The sequence below is a fragment of the Erithacus rubecula genome (genome assembly GCF_903797595.1).
Source record: "Erithacus rubecula genome assembly, chromosome: 17".
Classification (NCBI taxonomy): Eukaryota; Metazoa; Chordata; class Aves; order Passeriformes; family Muscicapidae; genus Erithacus; species Erithacus rubecula.
In genome coordinates, this window is record NC_136669.1 from 7,649,409 (window position 1) to 7,675,421 (window position 26,013).

Below are 26,013 nucleotides of genomic sequence, written 5' to 3' on the forward strand. Positions count from 1 at the left end.
TGGATTGGAAGGGACTTTAAAAATCATCCAGTCCCAACTGGTGCCATGGGCAGGGACACCTTCCACAGGTGAGAGGGCCCTCAGCCCTGCGTGTCCCTGTGTGCAAGGCCCAGGCTCTGCTTTGGGGCCCAGAAATGGCACCAGAGGAACGGGCAGGGACTGATCCCAGGAGGTTCCACCCGGAATGAGGCAGAACCTTGTCCCTGTGCAGTGACCGAGCACAGATCCCACAGAGAAGGTGGGGTCTCGCTCCCCGGGGATATCCCAAAGCCATCTGCTCACAGTCCTGTGCCGCGAGCTGTGGGATGGCCGTGCTGAGCAGGGAGTGGGACAGACGGGACACACTGTGGGCTCCTCCATCCCGACCCATCCTGGGGCTCTGGGATCCCCTCACGGGGAAGGAACGCGCGGACTACAACTCCCGGCGTGCCCCGGGGCCGCCGCCATGTTCAGCGCCCGGCCCCCTCAGGGGTCGCCGCCATATTCCCGTGCTCCCGCCCCCTCAGGGGTCGCCGCCATCTTTCTCCGCTGCCGCCGCGATGCCGGAGGATCGTGACTGGGAGGCGTACAAGGTGCCACCGACCCGCACCCCTGTCTCCGAGAGGACCACGTCGGTGCCCAACCCCGTCAACTACTTCCAGACCGCCTTCAACTATGTCCTCGACGCGCCCGTCACCTTAGTCCGAGGTACCGGCGGGACGAGATCGCTCCCCCCCGTCCCCACGTCCCCCTCCCCGTGGGAACTGAGCAGCGACGCGGGGACGGGGACACCGGGATGGGCACACTGGGGCACGGGGCAAAGGCGTGAGGACACGGGCACCTGGACAGGCAAAGGGCACACGCAAGGGCACAGGGACACTGGCTCTGACAGCAACAGCACGGGCAGAGGGACAGGGACACAGGACGTTGACAAGAACACAGCATGGACAAAGTGACAGGACAGGTACAGGAGACATAACATGGACACAGGCAGACATGGACAGGGGACACACAGTAGGACACAGCATGGACACAGGGACATGGGACAGAAGAACACAACTTGGATGGTAGGGCAGACACAGGCATGGGGCACAGACAAGAACACAGTATTGATAGTGGGGCAGGGAGATGAGACACAGCATGGACACTAGGACAGATAAAGGGACATCAGGACAAGGGACACAACTCGGACACTGGGAGAGGTGCAGGGGATACAGGGGCACAGTAACACAATGTGGACAGGACATGGCACACAGCTGGGCATGAGCTGGACACAGGAATGGAGCCACTGCTGCTGCCTGGGAAGGTGGCACCGGGCAGTGCCAGCACAGGGGCTGTGCTGCCCCTTGGAGCTGGGTGTGTGACCAGGCTGTCCCTGCAGAGTGGATCGAGAAGTGGCAAAGCAAGAACAAGTTCTACTACTACCACCAGAAGTTCCGCCGTGTGCCTGACCTGAGCGAGTGCCTGGAGGGCGACTACCTGTGCTACTATGAGGCCGAGGCTCAGTGGAGGAGGGACAGGTATGGCTGCCCCTGGACTGTCCCACAGCAGAGCACACAGCTCTGGCACCTGCAGCATTTTGGTGCATGCTGAGGTGCTGAGGCAGCACCTCCAGCCCACCCCATTACACATCAGTGTCCTGCTGTCCCTGCAGCACATCTGGGCATGGTGGCATTCGGAACCAGGATGCTGAAAATCCCAGAGCTGACATTGCACAGGGTGTCCCCACCCTTGGTTCAGCTTTTCTGGCATTTCGTGGCTGCTGTTGCATTCCTTGCCATCTTTCCCACAGGATGGTTGATCAGCAGATCGTGGAGATAGTCCAGGAAAGGCTGGCTGCATGCAAGCAGAGGGAAGGGCCCAACCAGTTCCAGAATTGTGCCAAGGAGATGGAGCTGCTGGCACAGGTCACCAAGGCCTACCAGGACAGATGTGAGTGTGGCAGCAGCACCCAGGGAAAGGGTTCTAAACCCAGGGAAGGGGGGTTTGACACCAAATCCCACATTCTAGGGAACACAGGCTTGTGGAAGGCACTGCTCAGGCATTTCCTTCCTTTTTCAGACGGTGATCTGGGTTACCATGGCAATGCACGGACCTGCCTGATGAAGCAGAAGCACAGGATGATGGAGGAGAGGAAAGCACAGGAAGAGCAGCAGAGCTAAAACAGCTCCTCTCTCCATGGTGCTGCTATCCAAGTGCATGTTGCTTCCTTGACCTCTGGTGGTGTTGCCTCTACAATAAACACACACCTGTACAGTTGGGATGTGTATTCCTTCTTTGAAGAGCTCTGCAAGCCCTCAGCTCCATGCACTTGGGGCTGTCAGGATCTGGGTTTGTCCTCTGGACCTCTTCCTGTCCTCCTGAACCACCAGAACCCTGAGTGTGCTGCTCTGCCCTGGCTCTGAACTCCCTGAGTAAAGATGCAGTGCCCAGGCTGGACAGAGCTTGCAGCAGCATTGTCTAGTGGAAGGTGTCCCACGGCAGGAGCTGAACTGGATGAGCTTCCAGGCCCTTTCCAGCCCAACCCATTCCATGGTTTAACCCCCCTGCTCCAAGCATCAACCCCCCATCACACCAAGCAACGATTCCTGGTTCTCTGATCACTTTATTCTTGTACAAAACCCGCTTAGGTGGTGGCCACAGCCGCTGCCTGGGTCCTCTGCACCGACACTCTCGTGTGGGTCTTGGCCAGATGATCAGTGAACTCCTGCAAAAATCATCAGCAATGGGTTATTCCTCAAACCCCTCTCACGGCATCAGCACCACTTCCCATCCCTGCTGTGCACTGGGCCTGGGGTAGCTCAACTTTACAGCTACCAAATCTTTGTGTAATCAGAAATCTAAATTTTAGGGGCAAGAAGGGTAAGATTTGAGCTGCAAGTTACCAAAATGCTCTTACCTGGTAAGGAGACTTAGTGAAGACAGTCTCTTTCCAGAGGTCAGGAGTCAGGTAGCTGTAGGTTTTGGAGATGGCATCGAAGGTGGCTTTAGCTGCAGAGAGACACCACACACTGCCTGTCAGACACTGCTGCAGAACCAGCCTGCTGCTCCAACACACAGCTCCAAAACACCCCCCAGTTACAAAAATGTAGAATTGTGAAAGGACCAGGGAGACCATGGCAGGGCCTCTCTGATGAACCCCCCAAACTCAGGTTTCTGTCTCTCTCCATTTACGACAATTACACTACGGGACACAAGTGCAATCGCGCAGATTGGGAGATTGGCGAGCGTGGACAGCTGTAACCCCACGTTTCTGGGATTACCTTCCACACAACCTGCACTGCCAGCAGAAGCTGTGGCTTCTCCTTCACTGCAGGGGCACAAACCTCGACAGAACAGAGGTGCTGTGCCCCATCAGTGACAAAAGCAGCTGGAAGCTCCGTGCCAGCCCCAGACTCACCGAAGTTGCCGAGGGTGGCCGTGCAGCCCCGCGCCGACGTGTAGCAGTCATCGATGCCAGCCATCATCAGCAGCTTCTTGGGGACAGGGGCGGACACGATCCCGGTGCCGCGCGGAGCCGGGATCAGGCGCACCAGCACGGAGCCACAGCGCCCGGTGACCTGCGGGGACACGGCGGGTCACAGCCTGGAACGCAGCCCCAGCAGCCCCAGGGCCGAGCCAGCGGGACACGCACCTTGCAGGGCACCGTGTGCGGCTTGCCGATCTTGTTGCCCCAGTAGCCGCGTCGCACGGGCACGATGGACAGCTTGGCCAGGATGATGGCCCCGCGGATGGCCGTGGCCACCTCCTTGGAGCACTTCACCCCCAGCCCCACGTGGCCGTTGTAGTCCCCGATGGCGACAAACGCCTGCAGGCAGAAGAGTTTTCACTGTTCCCCCTGTGGTGTGTATTCAGCAGAGCTCACAGCTCACCCCCAAACCTTACACACAATCCTTGAAATCCAATTTCAGAGTTCATCTTCAGTCAGAATTAGCTAAGATTAAAGCACTGGGATTCAATTCCCTGCTGCAGCCTCACTCTGGTCAGAACTCCTCATGATTTCCCAACAGCACTCCCTCTTTAGACCCAAAACTTCTGAAAACCCAACACTGCTATACAGAAATGACTGAATTTTGCTGTGTCACAAGATTTTACTTGAAAAGAAGTTTAAAAGTCTTGCAGGTCAACTTTTGGACCAGTGCTGCTTTAAGGAACATCTGCACACATCACTGACTTTTTAAAGTTAATACATCTAACAAACTACTAATGGTCCTCACAGCAAAGTATTTATCTACTGGATGTGATAGTAAAAGGGATTTGGAGTGATTAAAATGACACTGAAAATGCAAGAGGGAAGTTGTGAACATGAGGATCCAGAAAAACGGGATTACCTTGAACCTGGTACGCTGCCCAGCACGGGTCTGTTTCTGCACAGGCATGATCTTCAGCACCTCATCCTTCAGCGAGGAGCCCAGGAAGAAATCGATGATCTCCGACTCCTGCAAGAGTCAGGCACTGAGCACACAGAAATCATGGAATCCTGGAATGCTTTGGGTTGACAGGGACTTCAAAGGTCAGATAATCCACTATCCCAAGGTGCTCCAAGCCCCTTCCAACCTGGCCTTGGACACTCCCAGGGATCCAGGGGCAGCCACAGCTTCTCTGGGAATCTGTGCCAGGGCCCCACCACCTTTACAGGGAATAACTCATTCCCAATATCCCATCTGACCCTATCCCAAGTCCCTCTCCAGCTCTCCTGGAGGCTCTGGAAGGGTCTCTGAGTCTCCCCGGAATTTTCCCTTCTCCAGGTGAACAACTCCTGCTCTCCCTGCCTGGCTCCACCTCTTAAGAGCATCTCCCTGACCCATCACTTCCATGTCCACAGCAACTCACCTTGATGGGGAGCGAGAAAAGGTAAATCTCCTCAAGAGACTTGATTTTCATATCCTTGACCAGACGACCGAGTTTGGTGACAGGAATCCACTGGCAGAGAAATCCATGGACAAGAGTCACCAGGTGCCAGCACCCGCCGGGACGCGGCTCTGCTGCCCCACCCTCGGGGCTGGCAGCACCCCGTCCCCGGATCCCCACTCACCTCCTTATCCTCGGCTTTACCTCCGCGGGCCCCGCGGCCTCTCCCGCGGCCTCTCCCTCGGCCACGGCCGCGGCCCCGCAGCCCGGTCCCGAATCCACCGCGGAAGCCCCCGCGGGCCGCTCCCGCTCCTCCCGCAGCACCGGCGTCGTCCGCCATTTGCTGGAACAAAGCAGGACATCAGGCGGGCCGCGGCGGGCGCGGATGGCGCCGGATGGGCCGGGCCGCCCGGTGCCGCCACCACGGCTCCCGCCATACTTACGTGATCTCTCAGCGTAGAAGGCCGCGCGACCGCGACACTCGGTATTTATAGTGCGCGGGCATCTCGCGAGAGCAATGCCCGCCCCACGAGCTGAATGAGGAATACACCGCGGACTGGAACGAGCGAAATATGGTACATTATACAGAGTGCGGGGTGGCAGCGCCCGGCAGTGCCAGCCCAGTAAGATGAATGATGAATACACCGTGGCCTGGAACGAGCGATTTATGATAAATTATACAGAGTGCGGGGCGGGCGCGGCTCCTGGGATAAACGGGCGCGCACGGCCGGCGCCCTCAGAGCGCGTCGGGGCTGCGGTAGGTGAGGGAGCACGGGTATGTGAGTGCGAGGGCACTGCCGCATTTGTTTAATTCCTTTAGTCTTTCTAAAGCTCTGCAGGGAAGTGGTTATGGTGCTTCTCGTCCTGGGAAGGCGTTCGGGGGCTGAGGTAGCGCCCGGCGCGGTCTGAAAATCATTCGGGGTCTGCCGTGGCCCCGGGTGAGATAACGGCGCCCATAGCATCGGGAACATCAAGCTTATTGCCCATGGTTGTGTGTGGGCAGTGAAACCCATGTTCCCATAAGCCCCGTGCCGGGGTACGGAGTGAGGGGTGCCAGGGGCTGTTGCAGGGGCTGTTTCTCAGAGCTTTGTTCTCCTGTGCAGGTGCCGGTCCGGCCGCTGGAGCCGCGGCCCCGCCGTGGGCTGCGCTGACACTTCACCCCGGAGGAGCTGTGAAGAGCACGGGGATGCCGTGATGGACGGCGACACGGGAGTCACAGCTGAAAACGACTCGTTTTGTATTTTGATGTTCAATAAAAGATTAAATGCTTAAAAGATAAATCGTCTGTCGTCTTTCTAATTGCCAAAAGTCCTGCTTTACGTTGCGGTGGGACCCGGCAAATCGCTTCCTTGGGGCGGGGAGGGGCAGTTTTGGTGGGGAACGCTCTGGATCGCGTTGAAGATGCAGCGCAGAGCTGCCCCGGGCCGGGCTGCCGCCGCTTTCCCGGACGAACGGGCAATTTTTATCCCGAGCCCGGGTGGCGCCGCTCGCTGACATCACTGGAGGGGCCGGAAGTGTTCCCTCACTTCCCGGAAGTTGCACCGGAAGCACGTGGGCCGCAGCCATGGCGGACACAGACGCGGCGGCCGCCGCCGCCGTGCGCTTCAAGAGCAAGTGAGGGAGCGGCGGGACCGGGCTGGGGCTGCGAGAGCTGGGCTGGGCCGTGCCGCGCGACCGGAGCCCCCGGGCCGCCGCCGCTCCGCTTTAACGTGGCCTCTCCGTACATCTCTTTCCCTTCCAGCTACGCCGCGACGCGAAAGATCGAGCCGTTCTACAAAGGAGGGCGGATCCAGGTAATCCCGGCTCTGGAGGGACATTTGGGAATGTCGCCCCTCCTGGCTCTAACGCTGTTGTTCCCCATCCCTTTTCTGCAGATAAGCCGGGATGGGAAGTTCATGTTCTGCCCCTGTGGGAGCAAAGTCAACGTCATCGATGTGGAAACGGGAGCTGTCCTGCACAGCCTCCAGCAGGTGACGGGGACCGGCCTCTCCTGAGTGTTTCCCGAGGCTCCCGGAGGGTTTTCTCACTGTGGGTGTGAAGCTCCCCGGAGTGAGGAGCGCAGGGAGGGTGGGAACGGACCCAGACACAGATTTTGGGTGCTTCCTGAGCTGTGCTCGGTGTCAGCAGAGCCGTGTGGAGGAGGGAGCTCTCAGATCTCTCCAGGGATGCTTTAACTGTGGGATTTCCCTTCTGTTTTCCCAGGATGAGGAAGAGGATGTCACAGCATTTGTGCTCAGCCCTGATGATGAGGTGGGTTTGTGCTGGGGGCCGTGAGCAGCCAGGACAGGCTGAGCCAGGCATGGGGGGAATTTTGGAGTGTCTGTGCAGGGCTGATGATCCTTGTGCATCTCTTCCAACTGGGGATATTCCATGGTTCTATTCCACACCCTCTGTGCTTCTGAGATCCCCCTGCAGCCTTCTCAGGCCCGTTCAGACTCAGTACTGCCCAGAGCCTGAGCTCCTGGTGCTGTGTGAGACCAATAGAACCCAAACCCCATCAGTGAGTCTGTAGATATGATAGCTGTGAGAGGCTGACCTGGAGCAGAGTTAAAGGAATAAAGTAGGGATTTATTAAAAAGGATTCACCTTGGGCAGTACAAGAGCTTGGTCGAGGCTGCACCCAAAATGGATGATGGATCATGAGTTCTCACACTTTTATAAGTTTTGGTCCATTTCCATGTTGGGGTTCGTTGTCCAATTCCAGCTCCAGGCTCTGCAGTCCCATCCTCCCAGATTCTCCCCTCAATTTGCTGTTTGCACTTTTTGGCCCTGAAGCTGTAAAGGTGGCTGGAAAAGGATTGCTTTGTGTGACTGACTGTGAGGAGAACTCACCAACACTTGATGTGAAGTTTAGAATGATACACCAAAGCAGTGCAGGATCTGGGAAATGCAAAGACACAGCTGAAGGCATCCCTCCTGACTGTGTGTGCCCGTGTGCAGGTGCTGGTGACGGGGAGCCGGGCGCTGCTGCTGCGCCTCTGGCGCTGGAGGGAGCCCAGCTGTGAGCGCAGCTGGCGAGCCGTGCACGCCGCGCCCGTGGCCAGCATGGCCTTCGAGCCCACGGCCACCCTGCTGGCCACAGGTACACCCCTGCCCCACCCTGCTGGCCACAGGTACACCCCTGCCCCACCCTGCTGGCCACAGGTACCACCCCTGCCCCACGGCCACCCTGCTGGCCACAGGTACCACCCCTGCCCCTGGTGGCACCAGGAGGGGTTCAGAGCCCCGCTGCTGTGCCCAGTTTGGGGGGCTGGACTTGCCCCTCTCTCCAGAGTTCACTCCCTGTGTCCTTCTCTTCCCAGGTGGCTGTGACAGCACCATTAAGATCTGGGATATGGTCAAACACTACTGCACACACAACCTGAAAGGATCCTCTGGAGTGGTACAGTAAGGACCAGTCCTGCTTGTCAGTCCCTGGCTGAGCTGGGATATTGGGATTGATGTAGAATTCTTGAGTTAATGGAACAGGAAGGTCCATTCCAAGCAGGTTCTGGGCTCTTCCTGGTTTTTGGGAGCAGGGTTAAGATTTGGTCAGGATTCACAGAATTGTTGGGCAGGGACACTTTGCACTACCCCAGGATGCTCTGAGCCCATCCAAGCTGTCCTGCTGTAGGATGTGCATTATTTCAAGGTTGGGTGGTTTATTCCTGTCCCTCTCCTCCTGCCCAGCCTGGTCGAGTTCCACCCCGACATCTCCCGCCTGCAGCTCTTCTCCTCCTCCATGGATTACAAAATCCGCATCTGGGACCTGAGCTCCAGCAAATGTGTGGCACTGCTGGATGGGCACTTCAGTGCTGTCACCTCATTGGCATTTGCAGATGGGAACACCCTCCTGAGGTACCTCCTGGCAGGGCTTTCACCTCCAGCCACTCACCTGGAGGGTTTGGGCAGGTTCTGCTGTGAGGGAAAGGGGTGGTGTGAGTGCTCAGTGGGTGTCAGCACCTCTACATTGGAGTCATGGAATGGTTTGGGTTGGAAAGGACCTTAAAACCCATCCAGTGCCATGGCAGGGACACCCTCCACTGTCCCAGGGTGCTCCAAGCCCCCTCTAACCTGCCTGTGTTTCTGGGAGTATCCTGTGCTGGCACAGGGAATGCTGCTGTCTCTCCCATGGCCTCTCCAGGGAGGTGCTGAATTCCCCCAGTGCCAAATTTACACCCAGCCCCAAGCTGAAGTGATTTAGCTAAAACTGAGCTTTCCATTTGCAGCTCTGGCCGTGACAAGATCTGCATGGTCTGGGACCTGGACACCAAGCAGAGCAAACGAACTATCCCTGTGTATGAGGTGAAACTGCTTTTTGTTTCTTCCTTTGAGATCCTCTGTAGTTTCTAGGCCATGGTCTCCCTCTTTGGGGTCTGTATGTTGTGAAATCAGGCTTGTCTCCCTTCCCAGGGGTTTTCAGCTCTGGTTCTGTGCCTCTCTGACTCTTGCAGACTGTGGAAGCTGCTGTCTTGTTGCCTGAAGAGGGAGATTTCTCTCAGCTGGGTGTGAAGAAACAAGGGCTGCACTTTGTCACAGCTGGCAGCAAAGGTGGGTGTCACTTCTGGAGCCTCAAGGGTGGCACTTCAGTCACTTCACTGCTGTCATTGCTGGGCTGTGTGATCTCCATGTGGCAGAAGTCTTGGGTGGAGAGCAGAGCCTGCTCCTGACTTCCTTGGGCAGGAGTTGATGAGCAGCATGGAACAGGCACAGTCTGATCCATTTAATACTCAAATACATTTATCTCTATTTTCAAACTCGATGAGTTTGGTTTTCACTGAAGAATCAAAACTTTGAGGCTTTTCCAGCCACTGCATCCTGCCCAGTCTCGCCCTGGAGCCATGTGGCTTTTCCCACTGTGGGTTGGATGATATTCCTGTGTAAAGCAGTGGCTCTGCCATGACTTCTCCTGTTCTTCCAGGCATGCTGAGGGTGTGGGAGGTGGCCACAGCTGCCTGTGTGCACACCCAGCCCGTGCCCTTCACGCTGCAGGAGGAGCCCAGCGAGCACAGCCTCTCCCAGTGCCAGTTTGTTCCTGCCAGGAATGAGATCCTCACCGTGTCCATGGAGCACAACATCATCTTCTATGATGCTCAAACCCTGCAGCTCAGGAAGCAGGTGACAGCCCTCAGCCTCCTTTTCCCTTTATCCCTGCTCCAGGATCAGCTCTGCTGCTGGAAATGCTTTGCCCTGGGCTCCAGCTTGGTCTGGAATTGTTCCATGGTGCCAGAGAATCCCATGGTTTGGGGGAGTTTGCCAGGAGACCAACACAGGAATGAGGAGGCAGAACAGACTTAGCCAGAAATGGCTCCTGTGTGTAGAAGTGACACTCAGTGTGAGATGAGAACCAGCCATTGTCACCTTCTGCTCCAGCTGCCTTTTCCCTCTTGGACTGTTCCCATTGCAGCTCGCAGGATACAATGAGGAGGTTCTGGATGTGAAGTTCCTGGGCCCTGGTGACTCTCACATTGTTGTGGCCACCAACAGCCCCCAGCTGAAAGTGTTTGAGCTGGCAACATCCCACTGCCAGATCCTGTATGGCCACACAGGTGAGTGACAGGCTCAGGGACTGGGGGGTTGTGTCCCAGACCTGTCCTCTGTCTCATTAACTGGGCTCATTAAGCACTGGGCTCATTAACTCAGCCCTTTCTGTTGTCCCATCTCAGCATTGCTCTGCACCCACCAACTTTTATTTCTTCTACTTAGAAACAATCCTGGCTTTGGATGTCTTCAGGAAAGGCCTGATGTTTGTCACCTGTGCCAAGGTGTGTCACTGTTCTCTGTTTAATGAAACTATTCATTCCTAGTGATCCTTGTGGGCAAAATTAGATTGGTTTTGGAACTCCAGAAAGGGCTTTTTGTTCATACAATCCCTGTCTGCTGCATGCCCCAAATACAAGGTACTCCCACTATTCTTTTTAATATTATCCCTGGAAAAATTGGTTGTATTTTATTGGCCTGAAGGAGGTGTTTCCTTCTCCTAGTCTGGTTTTGGAGTTCAGAAAACATGTTAGTGTGAGAATGATGGGGGGAAACGGTGCCAAGAGCCCTGATAGACCCAAAAATAAAGCTGTGATACAACCAGAACTAAACCTCCATGCTGGAACCCCAGAGAAGGAGCTGATGTTATTCTCCTGCTGTGACAAAGGTTCAAGCTGGGACATCAGAGACCAGCTGTGCTCAGGGATGTGATGAAAGCTCAGGGAGCTGATGACTGCCCAGAGAGCTGAGGTGTTTGTGTCCTTCCCCCAGGACAGGAGCGTGCGGCTGTGGCGGATGGGCAGGGCTGGCAGGGTCAGCTGTGTGGGGCTGGGCCTGGGCCATGCCCACAGCGTGGGAGCTGTCACCTGCTCCAGGTAACACTCACTGGGGGAGGGGAATGTCCTGCTGGGTGCTGTCCCCCTCCCAGCTGTGCTGCTCCCAGCTTCTCGTGGTGCCCATGTGGGAAGGGATCATGGAATGGTTTGGGTTGGAGGGGGCTCAAATCTCATCCAGTGCCACCCCCTGCTATGTGCAGGGACAGCTCCCACTGGCCTTGGATACTCCCAGGGATGGGAGGGCTCTGAGATGAAAAAGTTTGGAAAGCTCTGAAACCACTTTGCCACATCCCAGCAGTGGCTGAGTGTGGAGATGCCAGTCAGGGAGGAGAAGCCACAGAATTATTTCCCTGCACTCGATGGTTCCATTCTTTCAGGCTGAAGGAAAGCTTTGTAGTGACCAGCAGCCAGGACTGCACCATCAAGATCTGGAACATCCCAGAATCTCTCACTTCCAAAGCAAAAGCAGCCTTGATCTCCAGTCCAGAGCCCCTCCATGCCAGAGTGACTGAGAGGGGCCATGACAAGGTACAGCTCCACCTGACCTTTCAGTGCTTTAATCCCCCTCCTGTGCTGCAGCCTCTGTTTGCTCTGTGTCCCACAGCCAGAGCTGAGGCCTGACCCTCTTTCTCCTCCTCTTGTGGCTTCCCCAGGACATCAACAGCGTGGCAGTGTCCCCCAATGACAAGCTGCTGGCCACAGGCTCGCAGGACCGGCTGGCCAAGCTCTGGTCCTGCTCTGACTGCTCCCTGCTGGGGGTTTTCTCTGGCCACAAACGTGGCATCTGGTGTGTGCAGTTCTCTCCTGTGGATCAGGTCTTGGCCACCTCCTCAGCTGATGGGACCCTGAAGCTTTGGGGACTTCGGGATTTCAGCTGCCTGAAGGTGATGAGAACTTTGCCTCTTGCCCTGGGCAAAACCTTGGGGTTTGTTAAGGATCCTTCCAAAATTTGGAGCCTCTTTCTTTGGGCTTTATGAGGAAATTGGTGCCTCTCTGAAGGCCTGGCACTGCTGAGCCTCCTTTTTGTTTTGCAGACCTTTGAAGGCCACGATGCCTCAGTGCTGAAAATCATCTTTGTGAGCCGAGGGGCTCAGCTGCTCAGCAGGTTTGTGCCTGCCCAGGGGTCTGGGGAGATTCCAGAATTCAGGGAATAGCTGAGCTCAGGAGCAGTCTTGTGTCCAAAGAGTCTTTGGGAAGGTTTATAGCAAGATGCCATATTTAGGTCAGGCTTTTTGTAGAGGTTGTTTTAATCTTCCTCATCTGCAGTTGTTCCATGGATTCCATGTGGCTGCTGTGGCATTGCTGGGTTGGGACAAACACAGTAGACAAAGCTAAGGGTGCATCTTGCCCTCCACATTTTGGTTAATTCTGCTCCTGTTTGGAAGGAACTGGGATGGGATGAGTTCATCTGATATTCAAGGTGGGACAGAACAAGAATGGATCTGTCCAGTGATTCCTTCTGTTGTGTTTTTCTTCCAAAAGTGGATCTGATGGTCTCTTAAAACTCTGGACAATTAAAACAAATGAGTGTGTGAAAACATTAGATGGTCATGAAGACAAAATCTGGGGCCTTCACTCCAACAAGAAAGATGACATGGTTGTGACAGCCTCCAGTGACTCCTGCATCACTCTGTGGCAGGTACAGCACAGGGGCTGGTTCCTCCCTGGGTCCATAATTGGGGCAATTGGAGAGCTCAGTGCCTTGTTTTCCATGTGTTCTCCTTGGCTGCAGTTTGTAATTAAGCAACAAGGCTGCTCTTGGGGTTTGGGAGTATTTTTTGGCCATCCTGTATTTCCCCAGAGCAGCAGATGAGCCCCAGCACTGGAGTTTTGGAGAGAAGTTGGAAATTGCTGGATTTAACACTTAAATTACTTGACCCCAAGATTTTGCTGCAGAAATTGGTCTCCACATCATTTGATGGCTAAATCAAAACCTTTCTGTATTAAAGCAGGATTTGATAAAGTTTTATCCAGTTGTTTTTTTTTTTTTTTTAATTTTTTAATAGGATGTGACTGAAATTGAGGAGAAAGAAGCACAGGCTAAACAGGAGGAGCAGATTATTAAGTGAGTATTTGTATTTAAGAAATAAAAAGCTGTGAAAGGCAAACTTTGCAGTGGAACTGTCCACACTTGGAGCCATCATCTCCACCTGATCCCAATATTGCAGTGAGGGAATTGAGGCATTTATTGACGAGCATCACAAACTTCTTAACTGTTATTGCCAAATCTGCTGCTTTTTGTGTAATTTTGTTTTTTTCCACCACCCAAAGATTGGTCTCACTCTTGTCCCAATTTGTTTTCCAGAGAGCAAGAGCTTTCTAACCTCCTCCATGAGAAAAGGTACCTCAAAGCTCTGGGCCTGGCCATCTCCCTGGACCGGCCACACACGGTGCTGACAGTGGTCAAGGGTGAGTCCAGCCTGCTCTGAAGCATTTCCTGCCCTTTCTTCTTTCCTGGACACCTTTTCCAGCTAATTCAAGGTTCCAATAATTAGTCTGAAAGGCTCAGTTTTCCCAAGTGACCTCACCCAGGGTGTTCTGCTCTCATTTGTCTCTCCAGCCATCCTGAAGGAGCCTGAGGGGAGGAGGCACCTGGAGGAGAACATTGCTCGGCTCCGCAAGGATCAGAAAGGTTTGTGGCAGGAGAAGAGTCCTGGGAGAGGGTCAGGGGCTGCTTCTGTCACCTGAGATGAGAATCCTGCAGTCCTGGGATGGTTTGGGTTGGGAGATTGTGCAGTTCCACCCTCTGCCATGGGCAGGGACACCTCCCACCAGACCTTGGGCACTTGCAGGGATGATGGGGAGCCTCAGTCACTGTGTGGGAGCTGAAGCTCTGTGAGACCCCAGGGATGTTTTCCAGAGTGGGCTGTGCTGTGTGCCAGCCTGGCCAAGCTTCCTTCCCCCACAGAGGCAGTGCTGGGCTTCCTGGTGACCTGGAACACCAACTCCAGAAACTGCCACGAGGCACAGGCTGTGCTGGAAACGCTGCTGAAGCACGAGACCCCTGACAACCTCCTGCAGCTCTCAGGAGTCAAATCTGCTGTGGAGTCCCTGCTGCCCTACACAGGTGAGGCACTCTGGGGACAGGGCTGGGCTGCAGTGCTGGATCAGGGATCATGGAATAGTTTGGGGTGGAAGGGACATGTTAGTAGATCCATACCTGCCATGGTAGGGTCACCTTCCACAATCCCAGGCTGCTCCTCCTGGTTGGATGGGGATCCAGCCTGGCCTGGGACACTTCCAGGGATCCAGGGGCTGCCACAGCTTCTCTGGCAATTCTATTCCATGGTCTCCCCAACCTCACAGGGAACAGTTCCTTCCCAATATCCCATCCATCCCTGCCTCTGGCAGTGGAAACCATTTCCTGTGTCCTGTCCCTCCATCCCTTGTCCCAAATCCCTCTCCAGCTCTCCTGGAGCTCCTTTAGTCCCTGGAAGTCTCCCTGGAGCGTTCCCTTCTCCAGGCTGGACGTTCCCAGCTCTCCCAGGCTGAGGCTGGGTTGTGCTGCCTCCCCTGCCCTGTTTCTCTGAGCCCTTCCCTCCTTGCAGAGCGTCACTTCCAGAGGCTGAGCCGCCTGCTCCAGGCTTCCACCTTCATCGAGTTCATGTGGCAGAACATGAGGCTGGCAGATGTGGCCCAGCAGGACCAGGGGACTCTGTGACCTCCCCCTCTTCCACCAAATTCTCTCTCCAAGAAGTTCACCAGGATGGCAGCTGGATTTTTAGTTCCTGTATTTTATAATACATGTTTTAATTTCTAAACCGAGTCCAGTATCCATTCTCCTCAGGGATGAAAGAAAGGAAAAGGTCATTTCTTTGGCCAAGCTGGGGTTTGTGTTTTCACACCCTGAAGTTTCAGATTCACAAACAGCAGTTAGTTTGGGATTAAAAGGCAGAATGCCAAGAAGCAGTTGGGATTCAAAGGATTCATGAAGCTGGGATCTTGCTTGGGCAAAACAGTCTGGGCTAAGGCAGGGGTCCCACCCCAAATTTAGCACCTGGGAGGGAGAGAAGCACAATTTAAATTGTCCAAACAGCAAATTTCAAAAGCATAAAACACAAGTAGGCTTCAGAGATATTTACATGTATTTTATTCCATAGTCACAAATGTATAAAATTCAAACAATACAAAAACTCACAAGTTCTTATAAAAATATTAACAGATACCTGGGAAAACAAGTACAATTAAAGCCATCAGTGTAGACAAAAGTCTTAATTTCCATATAACTCTTCTAACTAATTTCTAGCAAAAGAGTTTAGGATAAGAATTGTTGTTTCAGTAACTATCCAATGCCCTGGAAAGAGGAATGTTTGTCCATAAAAGTTCCCTATTCCCATTCCCTGTTGGGACACAAGCTGTGGCTCCCCTGGTTGTGTTCCTGTGCCTGCACAGACATGACTGGAGGGAACAGGGATGAGGTTCCTCCCCAACAGGTTTTTTATTCTCACAACCATTCAGCAGATCCAGCCCTTCCTTTATTTCATGGCCTCTCCACTAACCTATAAAAAAACATCCCCAAACCAACACCAAAAGTCAAAAACTGACCTGGCTCAGTTCTGTCCAGGAGCTCCCTGGGGAAGCTGCAGCAGGGATGGTGTGGATGTGGAAAGGACAGTCCCCAACCCTGAGACTGCCCAGGGAACTTAGGAATGTGTTTGTGTCCCTTGGGAAGGGACAGTCCCCAACCCTAAAGCTGCTCAGGGAGGTTGGATGTGTTTGTGTCCCTTGGGAAGGGACAGTCCCCAACCCTAAAGCTGCTCAGGGAGGTTGGATGTGTTTGTGTCCCTTGGGAAGGCACAGTCCCAAACCCTGACTCTCTGGTGCTGCCTATGGCTCCCAGGGGACTCCAGCAAGCAGGGTGCCAGGGCTGTCCCTGTGTCCCCTCCCCAGGGACCCTGGGTGCCAGGGCTGTCCGTGTGTCCCCTCCCCAGGGACCCTGGGTGCCAGGGCTGTCCGTGTGTCCCCTCCCCGGGACCCTGGGTGCCAGGGCTGTCCCTGTGTCCCTTCCCCGGGACCCTGGGTGCCAGGGCTGTCCCTGTGTCCCCTCCCCAGGGACCCTGGGTGCCAGGGCTGTCCCTGTGTCCCTTCCCCGGGATCTTGGGTGCCAGGGCTGTCCCTGTGTCCCCTCCCCAGGGACCCTGGGGTGCCAGGGCTGTCCCTGTGTCCCCCCCCGGGACCCTGGGTGCCAGGGCTGTCCCTGTGTCCCCTCCCCGGGACCCTGGGCGGTGTGTGCCCTGCCCAGGGCCATTAGTTCCTGCCGGGGCCGGGCAGGCCGGGCCGCGGGGCCGATTGCTGCAGGGCGCGCTTGGTGACGGTGCTGCAGCGCTGCAGGATCTCGTGGGCCGAGGGCCGGGCGGGCACCTTGGGGACAGCGGTGGCCAGCTCGGGGTCAGCGAGGGACGAGGAGGACTCCACGAAGCCGGAGTCGCTGCTGTGGCCGGCACTGAGCTGTGGGGATTCGCTGCTGCGCGGGGCCGGGCCAGCAGAGCTCCGGCCCTTTTCCACCTCGGGCAGCGATCGCGACAGGTCGGGTTTCCAGTCCCCGGCACCGCTGCTCCCCGAGCTCAGGGAGGAGCTGTCCAGACGCAGATCCAGCCGCGGGGTGGAGCTGGCCCGGGGCAGGGAGCAGGACCTGCTTCTGAGGGAGCCGCCGAGCCCCGCCGGGGCCGCGCTGGGCTGGGGCGCGGGCTCGGCCCGCGGCTGCGGGCAGCGCAGGTTGGGCGTGGAGGCGTTCATGCAGCTCAGCATGGTCTGCAGCTTGCGGTGAGGGTTCTGGTAGGGCCTGAGGCACAGCGAGGGCATGTAGCCAGTGCAGCCATTGTACCTGAGGGCGAGGATGGGAAAAACACTGAGAAAACCCTCCCAGCACCTCGGCATTTTCCCCAGCTCTGAATCCATCCCACCCATGGCACTGAACCCTCCCAAATCTACCAGCACTTGGGGAGCACTTGGAGAAGCAGGATGGTGCTGGACACAAGGTGTGAGGACAGGGAAACCATCCCCAGGCAAGGACAGACAGCTCAGGGGGCTCCTGTGCATCCCACACAGGGAGGAACAGCAAGCAGCTCCCTTGGGCAGCCAGGATTTCGGGAAATCCTCCTCACCTGATCAGCCACCAGCCATTGTGGGATCTCCTGAGCACCTCCACAACCACCCCCTGGTTCAGCGAGAGCTCGTCTGCCTTCTGAGCCTCATAGGCCTGCACCACAAAGTACAGGCTGCCTGCAGACAGAGGGACAGGTTGGGTTTGCTTTGTGGAGAAAAAGCTCTGATCCCTGTGACAGACCAGCCCAGCTGCAGGGCAGCTCAGGTTTGCTCTGGGACCTCAGTCTGATCCATTTAAGCCAGATATAAAGAAGTTGTTTTTTTAAAAAAAAAGACATAGAGACCCTGGAAGAGGCTGCCCAGAGAAGCTGTGCTGCCCCTGGATCCCTGAAGTGTCCAAGGGGCTTGGAGCAACCTGGGACAGTGGAAGGTGTTGGGGTTGGAACTGGCTGGGCTTTAAGCTCTGTTCCAACCCAAACCACTCCAGAATTCTAGACCCACAGGTGCCAAGCAGAAGAGTCAGAGCTCCGGACAGGCAGTGGGTAAAGTGGTGGGGTTTGGCAGAGCTCTTGTTTTGAAGGAGGAATAGACTTACCCTCCTCGTTTGAGCTCAGGGCAGCCTGGATGTCCTCACAGGCATCAAGTTCTTCCAGGTACGAGGCTGGGAACCAGGCTATCTGCTTGTCTGCATTTTCCACCAGCCACCAGCCTACAAAGAGGAAAAATACCCACATTTTAACAGCCTGCAAGTCAAGACATGACAATAACCCGTGGGTAGGGGACACAAGAGACAGGAGGGACATTCACTGTCCCCAGGGAAGCACACAAGTGCAAACCCTGACATTACCTCAGCGTTTGCCTTGCTATGAATCCATCTGCCCACCCACCCCTGACACTGAATCCTCTCAAACCTACCAGTCATGTCCTTGATTAGCACTTCCACAATCTCCTTCTGAGCCACTGTGAAGGGTTTGTTCTTTGTGTCTTTGGTTTCAAAGGCCTCGATGCAGCGGTAGCTCTGCGATGCCTGAGGGAGGGTGATGGAGAGGGGCTGGGGGTTCTTCTCCCTTCTGAACACTGATGGCATGATCACAACACTGAAATGTAAAGTCAAAAACTTATGTGAAAGGTTGAGTTTAGTACTGATTTTGGCAAAATCATTTCTGCAGTAGGCTGAGAAAAGCTTCAGGCATCAGAAACAAAATTAATGGGGATTGAAGCACCTAGCTAAACTGGCCTGGAGTGTAAATGGTGTTTCCCTTCTATCCATATCCCAAAACATTTCTGTTTCACAAACAAAAACAAAATACAACTCTTATTTCATACCTGTTTTCAGGGAAGGAGGGATCAAGGTCTTGAGTCTGTGCCTTGAAAAACTGATTGACCTCTTCCCCCCGGGAGATTTTCACATCTGTTTTCAGCAGCTCCTGGGAATATGTTTCCAGCAGTTTCAGGATCTCCAGGCACCTGTTCAGCTTCCCACCCTTCCTCTGCTGCATAGTTATACCTTCAAAACACCAAGGGCACAGTTGGGACAGCACAGCAATGGATATGGATCCTGGGGAGCAGCATCTTTTCCCTGAACACCAGGCTGCCCTCATCCATTACCCTTCCTGCCCAAGCCCAAACCGTACAAAGTCACTGTCCCTTCCTCCCTGATATGATTTTTTAACATCTAAAATTTCTCTTTTTTTCACATGTAAAGTTTCAAGAAGCTCTAGGTCAATATTTGAAGTGTAGCATTGATTTGCCAAGGGCAGCTATCTATTAAAAAAACCTTTCTGGGTCATTTTTAGTCTGTACTAGAGCCCCTGATCTGTTCCAGAGGTAGGTCAGACTCCAAGGTTTCTCTGTCATGGGTTATGACTGTCCTTGATGACTCTTGTGTTTGTTGGTCCATCAGACATTTGTCCTTACCTTTAAACCTGGGTAAACTCCTCAGTGACCCACTCTCAGTGGGGAATTTTCTCTTCAGCTCTTTCTAAAAGCAAAAAGGAGAGAATGGTGATTCCTCACAGCTGACACACAGCCAGGCTCCTTCCCCTCCCCAGGACAGGAATCTTGAAATTTGAGGAATTGAAAATTCACTTACATGGAATTTCTTAAAGTCTTCAAATGTCCTGTAGATGAGAATGTTGTTCTGATCTGACCAGGACACAAACATCATGTAGTTCTGGGAAAAGAAAAGGGAAAAGAAAGCAGTTTAATCACAATGCTGGATTTTGGATGCTTCCAGGCAAATCAGCATTTGCTGTGGTTTAGTTGAGGCTTTTAATGTCTCACTAAAAAATAAAATGAAATATTAAAACTACAAAAATATTTCCTTAATTTATAGTCCCAAATGGGTAATCATTGCTGAAACCAGGAGAATTTTATGGTGCTGTGACAAAAAGAGAGCAAAACCTAAGATATTAAGGCCATTAAAAACCAAGTCCCCTTGCCCTAGACCCTTGGGCTCTGATCCCAGCACTGCAGGGAATGAACAAACACATCCCTGGGAGAATAACTCAAAATCCTCTAGTCTCCCAATTTGTAAATTATATTTAAGGAGGAAAAAAAAAAAAAAAAAAGAATACAAAATAAAGTACCTTCTGCTTTCTGCACTGCATGAAGCCGACAGCCTTCACATTCACGGGGTACCTGTGGCAGCTCATCTTCCCCACGGCCGCTGCTCCTCCTTCGCAGGGAGCCAGAGGGATGGAACTGGAGGGATGGAACTGGAGGGATGAGAGCTGGAGGGATGAGAGCTGGAGGGATGGAACTGGAGGGATGAAAGTTAGAGGGATGAGAGCTGGAGGGATGGAACTGGAATTGGAGCGATGAGAGCTGCAGGGAGCAGAGATGCGGCTCCAGCCCCGAGTGCCCAGGTTAAATACCCTGGAGCAGAGGCAGGGCAGAGGTGTTCCCGAGCTTCCTCCTCCGCCCAGCCACCGGGCAGAAATTCCGTGATTTGGCAAACCACGCGTGCCTTTTACCTTTCCCCCCGCTTTTAACATGCAAATGCCGCCGGGTGCAGGCGGGACATAGTTCAGGGTGCCGGGGAGGAAAAACACTTTTTTTATCACGTCCTTACTAACCAGTGCCGGGAAGGAAGCCGGGGCTGTTTGCCAGCGCTGGGTGAAAAGAGGTCACAGGGGCAGCAGCGCCTGTCCCGAGATATTTCCGGGACACCCGAGAGGTTTTTATGGCTGTATTGCACGGACTGAGCTCACTGCAGTCCCAAAAACTGATTTAGAACATGGGTTGTAAAACACAGATCAAGGACCATTTAACGTGAGTAATATTTGTCGCAAATATTTTTTTTCCTGCTTTGTCCCACCTGCCGAGTTACTTTAAATAGACTTCTGAGAGTTTTATCAGTATCTCAATGGAGTTGCCAATGTTAGACACATCCAGGGATGTAGCTAAAAGACTGAAAGCTCCTCAGGTGTGATGGAAATTCAGCTCGGAGTGTTCTGCCCTTCATCCAGCCGGGTGTTCACACCCTGCCAGGGCAGCCCCCAGCTCTTCCTAAGGAGCAGCTCCACTGCCACAGCAGGAGAGATAATTCCAGCCTTGCACAGTCTGTCCTCTCCCTGACCCTTAGGCTGATGGGCACCGTGTGATCAAACCGCCTCTTCTTTGATAAAGCCTCAATTAAACCATTATCACTATAATTATCTTTATCCTTATCATTATTGGAACTCAAACTGGGAGACTCAGCTGTGCCTCCCTTTCATTTCCCAGCTACACCTGGCTTCTCAAACCCTCAGCAACGGCTGCAGGTGATTTTTCACCTACCAAAAAAATCCAAACAAATTTAAAAAAAACCCAAAACAGTCCAGAACTGGGACAGGGAGCCAAACCAGATTCCTTTTGGAAAATACAGTCAGGAGGGTCTTGGTTTGTGTTCCACGAGCACAGGAGGCTGATCCCACTCAGCAGGGTGCCAGTTTCTGGGACAAAGAAAGCAGTTTTATTGCAGTGGGATTTATTGCTGCTGGATATCTGTCCTGCATTAAAAAGGGAAAGTTATCCAAAGAGCACTTTGGTTCAGTGTGGATTTTGGAGAGAAAATCTCTCCAACAGCATCTCCAAGGTATTTCCTGGCTCAGGAAGCCACACAGGAGCTGCTCTGTGGAAAAGGGATGTGGAGCAGCTCCCTGCCCTCCACAGCCCTGGAATCACACCCTCCATCCCTCTGTTCCAAAGGCTCCAGCCAGAGCATGTGCTGGTAAATCTCCCAGACCAAAGAGTGAGGATTTTATGGAGTGAGAGGAAATCACTTCATCCAGCAGATTTATTTAGAAAGTCCCAGTCTCTGAGGTGCCAAAACGCTTTGCTGACTCCATGTCCTCAAACCTCTCCTTGCAGCCAAGCCAGAGCCAAGCTCATCTTCATATGGCTTTCTTAAGTGGCTCTTTGAAATTTTTGTGACCAAGACTCCCAGAGAAGCACCTTGGCTTGGTTTCCTGTCTCAGAGCAAACACAAACCACAACATATTTCTAAAATTTAAGCATGTTCATCCTGACTGGGAAAAACCAAAGAAAGCCTTGGAGGAGCTGCAGGAAGAGGAGATGGGGAGGCTCAGAGAGCATCTTGGTCTGTAGATGCCATAAAAACCAGAAAAGTAGGAAACAGCCTTGGTCAAAGGCTTTGCTGGGTTTCAACATTCTCAGGGAATTCAAGCAGAAAGGGGGGTGTGGAAAACATCTAAAGGAATGTCACAGCAGGAAGGTGAAGCTACACAGAGTCACCCAAGGCAGAAGGACCAGCCATGCAGTGTGGAGAGCTGATCTTCTGGAAAAGATTGGACTGACTGGGAGATTGCTGCTGATTAGCAGTGTTATATAAAACCAAATATGAACAAAACTGCTCAAAAGTCAATAATTGGTTATTTGAGAAAACGTTTTGTGGAAATGAAGGTCACTGTGACACAGAATTGAGGTGCAGGGAGGGAGGGGAAAAGTCTGGCACCTCTCTGAGTCACCAGCACCTCTGGAGTCACCTGGAGGGCTCAGTTCCAGCTCTGCAGCTGTCACAGCAGTATCAGTGCTCTGGAGGTGTCAGGTGTGATGTCATGAAACTCTCTGCTCCAGAATGACCTCAGCAGCCACGTCACATCTGCAGTGACACCGCCCATGAAACCTGATGGGCACAGTGCTCCTCAGAGCTCTCCACACCTCCCAGCCATGCCAGGGCCAGTCAGAAGGATGGCTAACCCCCACAGAGGCCATAATTCCACTTCTCTGCTGGATGCTTATAAAAAAATAAGACAAACATTGTTTTCCTGGCATTATAAAGTTTATTTTGTGTATTCTACAGCTTCTGTGTCATCCTGCCATAAATCAGCGCCTTCTCATGGGTAATAATTAATGGCAGAGGAGGAGGGGTCTGCCCAGAAAAAGTGAGACTCAGCAAGAATTGTTGGATGCTGCTGTTTCATCGTTGATATTTATTTACACAGCTCTGAGGGCAGCAGTTAATTTTCCTTTCATTGTTTCACAAGGTACCAAAGAGATCATGAATTAACAGAAATATGTAGGAATGCACTGCCCAGCTTTGCCAAGATGCAGGAAACACGGGATTTTTCTGTAATGGCTCCCATAATTTTGCAGTCTGCTCCCAGAGAGCCTCCTGCACCCCACCAAGGTGAACTCTGCTACTCGAGGAGCATCACTCCAGCCATGAACAGCTGCTCTGGGGACAGAAACACATTTGTGTCACGGCAGGTGACTGAGGCATTGTCACAGGGAGACACAGCACGCTGCCTGCCCAGACTGCCCACGGCTGGGAAGACACAGGAGATCACCCAGAGACTGCAGGAAGGCCCCACAGTCACCAGGGCTGTCTCACTGAGTATTTCCATCCCAAGATCAGCCTCCCTTCCATGCCAAATAAACACTGATGCTCTGCTTTTCTTCTCATTTCAGTAACTTCAATAGAATCTGAGTGCACAGATGCTCGGGGGCAGCCAAAGGCAGCTCCTCCCCAGCTCCTCCTGAGCCATTTCCAGGTCCAGCAAGAAACTGCCTTGTCCCAGATGCCTGGAGAGGAGCAGCTGTGTTATAAAATCTTTCCCACACACAGAAGTCGTGTCTGGGCTGGTGGGTGACCTGTGCTCCTCATGACTGACCATGTGTTGGACTCTGCATCAGGGATTTCTCTTTCTCCAGCACAGGAAAGACAAAGAGAGGAAATGTCCTCCAACCAGCCTCAGGACACTGCAGCTGTGAGGAACAGATACAGAAAGGAGGTGTGGGCACAGCCAGGAGGGCCTGGAACAAAGCTGGTAGAAAAGCTTCATCTTTCCCTCGCTCACCTTCAGGATCAAAACCTGCCCTTTACTGCTCTTGAAGGTCACCTGTGATGACACATGCCCTATCAGCACCTTTAATGAAAAGCCCAGATGCTAAAAGCCGATTTTAAAAGTACAAAGAGGTTTTAGACTTTTAATAAATAGAGAAACAGACCTTTATTTAAAAAGAATAATGAAAACTCAGGCACTGGAGTTGACAAAAGTCTCCTTCACCTCACGAACAAAGGAAGCAGTTGAACTTTCACACAGGCCAGGATGAGAGATTTTACAGTAACTAATCCAGAAGAAAGTATTTAATTTCATCCTAATTTCAGCAGCTGCTGCAGGCACTAAAGCATTTCTCTGTGGCAGAGAATCCAGCAACCCTTTGAGGCCAGGCAGCAGCTCAGCCCTTTCCCACTCCATGTTCCCAAGGTGAACATCCCTCTTCAGTGCAGGGAGTCACTCCTCACAGGCAGCTTTATCTCAGGATCCAAAATCACAGCATCCCATCAAACCCCCTCAAACTTCATTCCCGAGGTATCATTTTCTTTGCAAAGCCTTTGGGATGGTCCCACCCAGGCCAGGCAGAGCTGTGCCCATCTCCAGGGTTCATTTGGTGCCTGGGGCACACACTGCACATGGACTCCTGTTTATCAAGCACTCATTGCAATGATTTCATAGTTCTTTTATAAGTGACATGTTTTGCTAAGGTTATGCAAAGGACAAAAGTGTGGTTCAAGAGGGAATCTTCCAGAAAAGGTGAGAATGTAACTTAAGCTGCTTCAAGAGGAGGTTCCCTGAATTCTTTTCTGGGGAAAAAGTGGTGTTTGATGAGTGCATGGCACGGGGCCAGCGCTCTGTGGACGTGCTGGGACCCAGGAACGGGATGTGAAGGGAGAAGAGAAGCAGGGTGGAGTTTGCAAGGGGGTTTGAGGCTCTGCAGTGCACAGCCTGCCCTACACATTCCTAAATCTGGTGGGGGAAAATCCCAGGAACACCAGTACAGCCAACAACAAGCACAGCAAGCACAATGAACATGGAGAAATATTGTTTTCACTTGGGGAAAATCTGTTCTTACATCATGCTAAATATAGTAAATTGATCAGAGACAAGACCGTTGTGTTCTTTGCAGATTAGTCAGAGATGCTCATCCCACTCTTTCCCTTTCCTCATTCCCCAAGGCCATCGAGGAGCAGAGTATGCAAAGCCTTATCTCTCCTGGGGATTCCATCAGCACCAGGAGCTCTGGGTAAAAGTTCACCCATATTTCAGAGCAAAGACAGCAACTTGTGTTCCTCATCCCCTTCAGAAACCAGGGGAAACCAGATCCAATCTTCACTCAAAAGCCTGGTGGGAGAAAAGCAATGTGGAAGGAATTTTCTTTCATGTATGTTTAATTCTAATGAGTCCAAACTTAGCAACTGTTACCTGAGGAAAGCCTCTTCCACTGAAGGAGACTTCCTTTTGAATTCCTCTGACCTCTCTCTGGAAAAAAGGAATCACCCCAAATCAGGGGCCACTCTCCTTTTGCAAAGCCAAGAGGAACAGCAGCTGCTCACTGAAGACTTTGTGCTTCATTTTTCAAGAGCACAAAAGGAACTCCCAATTTTGCCGTGTTTGTCCTCAGAATGGATGAAATTATTCCAGGGATGCCCGGAGTGGGTCTGGGAAGGAGGAGACAGATGGGAGCATGACACAAGCAGGATCATCTGAACCAACCTGCAGAAATAATTTGGTTTTCTCCCTGCCCCTACCATCACCATTACTCATGGATTCTCATTTTAATCAGCAAGAGGATCCACACATAAAGATGGCCCCAAATTTAAAAGAACAAACTCAGTGTCTGGTGTGGATGCAGATTTGAGCGAGGCAGTGCCTTGTGCTCAGTCTTACACTTCAGACTGTTCTGAACACATTCCAGCAGTTCTGGATGGATCTGAACCGAGATCAGCATCTCACCCATTCCCTGGGAGGGGGGCTGTAGGCTCCTTCCTGATATCTGGGGAATAAATTAATATTTTGGGAAATGTTGCAGGTGATAAACTTCTTGTATGCAAGCAGAGGGGATCAATATGATTCACATACCTAGAAATAAATGTTTTTATTTTGTTGTTGCTATTTCCTAGTTTGCTGTAACTTCTCGAACAAGTCTATGACTAATTCCTGGTGCTGGCTCATCACTGGTCAGACTTCAGGCTCACATTCTTACGTGTAAATACAAGACAGCTTCCTGCTATATTCCCCTGCAGAGGGAAACAGTTACATTCAGTTGGAACTACCTACAAAACCATCATAAAAATATTTGGTAAGGATTCTGAGAGCACAGGGTACCCTGTTCTTCCCCCCACCCCCGCCCCCCGAAAAAAAAATAAAAATCAAAGAATAACGGAATGGTTTGGATTGGAAGGACTTTAAAGCCAATCCAGTGCCACCCCCTGCCATGTCCTTCCACTCTCCCAAAGTGCTCCAACTCCTGCCCAACCTCATCTTGAGCACTTCCAGTGATGGGGCAACCAGGACTTCTCTGGACAACCTGTTCCAGTTGCCTCATTTGAAACTTA

The 26,013-nt window shown here is 52.8% G+C and overlaps 4 protein-coding genes across 4 annotated transcripts; 2 read left to right on the forward strand and 2 right to left on the reverse strand.

Moving 5' to 3' along the window:
- Window positions 1-481: 481 nt before the first annotated feature.
- NDUFB10 (NADH:ubiquinone oxidoreductase subunit B10) lies at window positions 482-2,240 on the forward strand. The gene is made up of 4 exons (XM_079320627.1): window positions 482-687; window positions 1,361-1,499; window positions 1,772-1,911; window positions 2,041-2,240. The coding sequence occupies exons 1-4, from the start codon at window positions 540-542 to the stop codon at window positions 2,139-2,141; spliced, it is 528 nt and encodes a 175-aa protein (XP_079176753.1). The 5' UTR covers window positions 482-539; the 3' UTR covers window positions 2,142-2,240.
- A 324-nt stretch (window positions 2,241-2,564) lies between these two features.
- RPS2 (ribosomal protein S2) lies at window positions 2,565-5,195 on the reverse strand. Its single transcript, XM_079320628.1, has 7 exons — window positions 5,015-5,195; window positions 4,813-4,902; window positions 4,311-4,418; window positions 3,614-3,787; window positions 3,380-3,539; window positions 2,879-2,970; window positions 2,565-2,686 (listed from the first exon to the last, which is right to left on the reverse strand). The coding sequence occupies exons 1-7, from the start codon at window positions 5,168-5,170 to the stop codon at window positions 2,606-2,608; spliced, it is 861 nt and encodes a 286-aa protein (XP_079176754.1). The 5' UTR covers window positions 5,171-5,195; the 3' UTR covers window positions 2,565-2,605.
- A 1,171-nt stretch (window positions 5,196-6,366) lies between these two features.
- TBL3 (transducin beta like 3) lies at window positions 6,367-14,887 on the forward strand. The gene is made up of 22 exons (XM_079320608.1): window positions 6,367-6,444; window positions 6,572-6,623; window positions 6,705-6,800; window positions 7,033-7,080; window positions 7,771-7,912; window positions 8,133-8,217; window positions 8,500-8,667; window positions 9,039-9,114; window positions 9,264-9,360; window positions 9,731-9,927; window positions 10,217-10,358; window positions 10,516-10,574; window positions 11,062-11,165; window positions 11,504-11,654; window positions 11,780-12,010; window positions 12,161-12,231; window positions 12,609-12,765; window positions 13,133-13,191; window positions 13,432-13,535; window positions 13,687-13,758; window positions 14,035-14,193; window positions 14,675-14,887. The coding sequence occupies exons 1-22, from the start codon at window positions 6,395-6,397 to the stop codon at window positions 14,785-14,787; spliced, it is 2,433 nt and encodes an 810-aa protein (XP_079176734.1). The 5' UTR covers window positions 6,367-6,394; the 3' UTR covers window positions 14,788-14,887.
- A 1,486-nt stretch (window positions 14,888-16,373) lies between these two features.
- On the reverse strand, window positions 16,374-25,690 carry NOXO1 (NADPH oxidase organizer 1; the record flags this gene model as incomplete). Its single annotated transcript, XM_079320894.1, has 9 exons — window positions 25,538-25,690; window positions 19,760-19,903; window positions 19,264-19,344; window positions 19,089-19,152; window positions 18,498-18,678; window positions 18,087-18,268; window positions 17,767-17,880; window positions 17,231-17,348; window positions 16,374-16,950 (listed from the first exon to the last, which is right to left on the reverse strand). The coding sequence occupies exons 2-9, from the start codon at window positions 19,823-19,825 to the stop codon at window positions 16,374-16,376; spliced, it is 1,383 nt and encodes a 460-aa protein (XP_079177020.1). The 5' UTR covers window positions 19,826-19,903; window positions 25,538-25,690.
- Window positions 25,691-26,013: the final 323 nt, after the last annotated feature.

Bases quoted from the DNA above. Each gene is read 5' to 3' on its own strand.
- NDUFB10 (XM_079320627.1), top strand. From the start codon at position 540: ATGCCGGAGGATCGTGACTGGGAGGCGTACAAGGTGCCACCGACCCGC. The intron at 1,500-1,771 runs GTATGGCTGCCC...TCTTTCCCACAG, and splicing joins GCTCAGTGGAGGAGGGACAG to GATGGTTGATCAGCAGATCG. The intron at 1,912-2,040 runs GTGAGTGTGGCA...TTCCTTTTTCAG, and splicing joins CAAGGCCTACCAGGACAGAT to ACGGTGATCTGGGTTACCAT.
- RPS2 (XM_079320628.1), bottom strand. From the start codon at position 5,170: ATGGCGGACGACGCCGGTGCTGCGGGAGGAGCGGGAGCGGCCCGCGGG. The intron at 3,788-4,310 runs GTAATCCCGTTT...TTCTGCCTGCAG, and splicing joins GGCAGCGTACCAGGTTCAAG to GCGTTTGTCGCCATCGGGGA. The intron at 2,687-2,878 runs GTAAGAGCATTT...TGATTTTTGCAG, and splicing joins TCACTAAGTCTCCTTACCAG to GAGTTCACTGATCATCTGGC.
- TBL3 (XM_079320608.1), top strand. From the start codon at position 6,395: ATGGCGGACACAGACGCGGCGGCCGCCGCCGCCGTGCGCTTCAAGAGC. The intron at 9,928-10,216 runs GTGACAGCCCTC...TTCCCATTGCAG, and splicing joins CCCTGCAGCTCAGGAAGCAG to CTCGCAGGATACAATGAGGA. The intron at 14,194-14,674 runs GTGAGGCACTCT...CCCTCCTTGCAG, and splicing joins GTCCCTGCTGCCCTACACAG to AGCGTCACTTCCAGAGGCTG.